The sequence below is a fragment of the Cynoglossus semilaevis genome, chromosome 8, assembly GCF_000523025.1.
Source record: "Cynoglossus semilaevis isolate Cse_v1.0 chromosome 8, Cse_v1.0, whole genome shotgun sequence".
Lineage (NCBI taxonomy): Eukaryota > Metazoa > Chordata > Actinopteri > Pleuronectiformes > Cynoglossidae > Cynoglossus > Cynoglossus semilaevis.
The window spans coordinates 11,501,475-11,506,473 of record NC_024314.1 but is presented as its reverse complement, the minus strand read 5'-3'; the positions used below and the strand labels follow the sequence as shown (position 1 = coordinate 11,506,473).

The 4,999-nt window shown below is 38.3% G+C and overlaps 1 protein-coding gene across 2 annotated transcripts in view; it reads right to left on the bottom strand.

Moving 5' to 3' along the window:
- The window catches only part of pemt (phosphatidylethanolamine N-methyltransferase), a 33,309-nt gene extending 29,131 nt beyond the window's left edge, over positions 1-4,178 (bottom strand). The window contains exons 1-3 of one of the 2 annotated variants that reach the window (XM_008314704.3): positions 3,981-4,178; positions 3,423-3,525; positions 2,287-2,394 (exon numbers count right to left, since the gene is read on the bottom strand). In XM_008314704.3, the coding sequence (XP_008312926.1) occupies positions 2,287-2,394; positions 3,423-3,503 (189 nt within the window). In that variant the 5' untranslated portion in view covers positions 3,504-3,525; positions 3,981-4,178. Of the gene's footprint in view, positions 1-2,286; positions 2,395-3,422; positions 3,758-3,980 lie in introns of those variants that run through there. The other variant, XM_008314703.3, reaches the window with a different exon arrangement.
- Positions 4,179-4,999: the final 821 nt, after the last annotated feature.

Below are 4,999 nucleotides of genomic sequence, written 5' to 3'. Positions count from 1 at the left end.
TTAGAGACCGGAAGGAATACAATTTTTGAGAAGAGCAACAGAACTGTTAAAAGAAGAAAAGTCACCAGAGTGAGTCACATGATATACAGAACACATGAGTCAGTGTTGCACCTTCCTTCTCCAGTGAAAGCATTGCCGACGTCACCATTTGGTTTGTGTTTTGAAGTGTTGTGTGTTTTATTGGCTAACGCCTCAGTGTAAACCAGCATGAACAACATTATTAAAGAAGAGGTCAGTCTTCTGGATGATGACGTTCACCTAGTGACATACATTTAGTGCATAGACATTGCTGCTGGTCCCATACTAAAGAACTTAAATGTCTGACTGGTTGGTACGGAAGGCCGGTTAAACAGTTTCAGACCCACATAATGTAAAAATAAAAAAAACAAACACAACTGCAAAATTGACAGTTTCAGAACAATCGCCTAGCCGCTGGGCTGTGAAGGGAGCCATGCCAATTTCATTGACCAACCAGAAACCATGATTGTTGCTCTGAAAGGTTCAAAATAATGGCTGATACACCGCAGTTCCTGAAGATGACTACAGAGATGAGGACGGGAAAAAACCCATTATACTAACAAATTTACTGCCGTGTAATCCACTAACCCTCTTTGAACAAAAAGAGCAGGGCATACAATGAGGAAAAAACAGCATGCCAAAAATGGTGCAGGAAATGAAGTGAGAAAATCTGAAAATGAAACATAATTAAGAGCGACGCTAGAACTTCTGCTCCAACCATTTATCTGAACAAAGCTTCTTAAAAAAAAAAAAGTTGCACCTGTAATAAAACCATCTCTTCAGCCACATTGACTTACGAAGAAGATACGACATCATCTGCACCTGGTGTAATTATGCAATCAGTGCACAGGTGTTAATTGGGGTCTTAAATCTGAGAAGGAGAATGACGGAGAGAGCAGAGCGCTCCCAAAACAAATGTGGCACCACATTAATAATATTTTTAAAGTTTTGCCATGAGGAAACTTATACCAGGACACACGCCTATGTTCATGTTTGTTAAGTTGATAGATCATGGATACAGATAACCAGAGATTCTCAGAATAAGACACAGCAGGTGATATGTTGGGGACAGAGTGACATCGTGACCTCATGTGGGAGACGGTTTAGCCGTCATTGGCCAGGAGCAGTGAGTAGTACTGGGCAGAGCAGCCTGAATGTCTCTCCAACACATTCACAGTATGGGCTACTTTGTGTGCATGTGTGTTTGTGTGTGTGTGTGTGTGTATCTTGAACTATTACTCATGTTGTGAGACCATAACCCATTAAGACAGCAGCTAATTTAATTAATATTTTTGTAAAATCTGGTATGAAGAAAACATTTAGGTAAATCTTAAAGTTTATATCTAGTTCTGTTGGTTCTCAAAGATCATGTTGTTGAGCACAGTATGTGCAGCACGTGGATGGCCATGGAACAAATGACAGGAACAGACATACTCAACCTCTTATTGCAATTAATGTGTCATGGTAAAAGGTACATGTGTTTGATGAACCAAATGTACATAAATGTGATTGCGACATGAGGAAAATGACTGTTATATCTGAATGCTCTTTCTCAGAACCCCATCAGTTATAATATTTCCCTTCACATGTCAGACTAATGAATCAAAAGGTTGACAGTCTGCCAGGTACACTGTAATGCTCTTTTTATCATTCCAAAGATAAATCAAATCAAGTAGATTTATTCTTTGTATGATGACCACATCAGTGACAATGAAATTTAAATGCCTATACAAATGACTGTGGTTATGTATCCTAAGTCTGGTGTCTGAGTTCATGTTAAAATCAGCAGATTACTGACAAAAGGTTCAAAGCCAGACGTTAAGGTTAAGTGAAAGTTGGAATGGTGAGGAGTTTGGAGCAGTAAAATAAAACATTTATGTACTGACAATGTACATGTTTGTGTTTGACAGCAGCTCTAATCTCTGTTTGTCGAATGTGATTGACAGCAGCTCTAATCTCTGTTTGTCCATCATATCTGATTGAGTTCTCTAATTCACACAGACATCTGGACTTTGAATCGTAACAGAGTGTGACGGCAGGAAGGGCAGGGTTATCAGACATCAAGGATGATGTTGGGACAGTTCGCCTTGATTTGTCTAAACAGTCAGTGTTAGCCTATCTCTGGGCAGATACACAGTGTTCAAAGCTGCAGATGAGGACACTCTCATAATTCTGCACTCACCTGAGTCAGGATACAGAATTACCTGCAATCATTTTGGCACAATAACACTTAAAACATAAAACATACCACAACACGCTAGTTCTTACCACATTCCAGAAGAGAGGGTTGAAAATGATGGTGACCACAGCGATGAGAAAACTAACATCATGAAAGGTAACGTGCTTCAGGAAATCTTCCAACAGTGACAAATCCATCTGTACAGGATTAGAAAAAAAGGTTATAACACGATAGATTTTTGTTATTTACAATTTAGTCAGATATTTATATATATCACTTAAAACATGCCTCACATTTGTGTACGTATATAATTTAATTTGTGTTAACACTGCAGGTGTTTGTTTTAGAAAACAAGAAGCTCATCAGAGTGGCTGCTGTGCGTCACAGAGCCTGTAATTTATCTGTCATCTTGTTGTTGGGCCCCCATGCTACATAAGCCTAACACACTGGAATCATCTGTTTGGTTTCTGACTTGATGTCTTATGCGGAACAACAAAGCACGGTTCAGGCCACATTCCTCAGTCAGCGCTCTCTCAGGGTGGTTAAATCAAAAACGTGTTGCTCTGAGCAATGCTGACAGGAGAATTCCTGTCATTACGGAGTTTCATAACAACCTGTAGGCCTCCATTAGTTTGTTTCCTGACACAGTTTAATTTAAAAAAGCCACAATTTCAGGAAAGAATGAAAAATGCACCAATACACCTGAGTTAAAACAAAAATAATGATATTTTTAAAACATGATAGAAGAAAAAAAACATTATTTTAGCATTGCCTAGAATTGTAAGGTGATATAAATTGTTTCTCTGTCCGTTTAAATACTGACATCATATTAATGAGCAAATACTGAAAAAGTAGTACTTGATTCAAATGATGATTTAAATACAGTAGATTGATATCACATAAATCATCATGATTCATGATGTCATGATCATGATCCCGAATATAAGTAGAAGGAGAGCATTTTACCTAGTGTATTTTCTCATTATCAAAATAGCCACGTGGGGAAAAAAAGAGTACGCCACTAAATACGACTCATGGTCTGACTATGACTTTTATTTTGAAAGATAGTCGAGCTAATTTAGATAAGTTCCGGTTGTCACAAACGTTACCACACTCGAACGTTGTTCACTGACAAACCAACGGTCGCAGCCGCTACTGACTGCTTCGTTGTCGTTTAGCTTGATGAGTTTTAATACGTCTTTATTTGTTCATGTTTAAGCTTTACCTTAGAGTAATTTACGTTGTTGAGTCCTCCGCAGCAGTCAAGTGGCACAGAGGGACGAATGTCCGCCGGACTATCGTTCATTCACGAATTCAACCAGGTTTACCTGTGTGCAGAGAACACGTTAAAAAAGTGCGCAACACCGTTGCCAAAGTCCTCCACACGTGTTGATGGTAGAATTAGAAGGTCACAAAGTGCCTCTGTGTACAGCTGGGTTGCAAAAGCCACGCTGTCTGTACGAACTGCATTCTGGGAAATGAAGTTCAAAGTGCAGTTACACGTAAACTAGGCCTGGAATTTACAATTTACCAATTAAAGTTACTTACCATGTGAACTTTTTGTCCACAAAACCAAACCAAATTAGTCATAGCCTTAGCTGCAATGTAGCTTAACTGTAGCCATATGTATCATAAGAAAGACTATCATTAACTAAGAACTTAAAATCACATATTCAAAAGCTAGAATAATGTGTAGGGTTTTATAAAAACATTGTTTTGTCGTTTCTGCTAAACTTTCTTTTTCTTTTTTACCTTTTTCTTTGATCTGTTTGTTGCAGCTTACCTTGGTGTGTAGCTTCAATAATAAAGTTTAATTATATCATCACTTCCTGTTCCTGTCCCGTTATTCTGATCCTTTTTCCACTCTCCTCCACATCTCCTCTTCTCCGTCACCTCCTGCTGTTTGTTTAGACTCGATCATTTAGTCAGGAGATGCCACATGTGGAGAGAGAAACGGGGGGGAGCATTTCCAGCCCCACACTTCCCTGACCCAGCATAATGTCTACTCATCATACAGCAACAACACAGGGCAGCACAACTACTACTGCCTGATGCACACAATATCTGACGTCATCTGTTTTTCCCCACTTCCTGTTGGTTCTAGAATGACTAATGATGTTTAAAAATGAATAAAAATAAAATTTTTATTATTTTTCAAAACATTATCCATAAGATATAAGAATGAGTATAAGAATGAGTTTTAAAAATTAGCCACAATAGTGTTAGCAAATAAAAATGCTGCGTTTCTTAAATTACTTGAGAACGTACTGTAAATGATCAAAAAATATCAGAGGACTGTACGGATATGTTTGTTCCTTCTCCAGGAAACACAGACAAACCATTTCCACCAGTTAAACATTCACACAGCTCAATGTGTTTACTTTTCCTTGGATTAGACAGGATGACTGTGTGTGAAGACTTTTCATTCATATACACTACGTTGCAGGTACACACACACACACACACATCTACAAAGCTTGCAATAGATTACTGTAATAAAAAACATCCAAGCCAGAGGAACAAGCTGAGTGTGATGACTCATGTGGACATTTCCTTCACTGTGGACACAACATCAGGAGTAATCAACCTATACCACGCTCCAGCACATACACACTTCAGCCAATCAGAAGCCACGTCTGTTCTGTCTCTGTTATGTTTTCCATCACTATTGTTTGTGAGCACACAGCTCAACAGTAGGTCCATGGTGCATGATGTGTGCTCTTTTCATTAAACATTATTTTTTATTAAATCAGTGCCACCATGCAACTAATACAACAAAAACTATATACATATATATATATA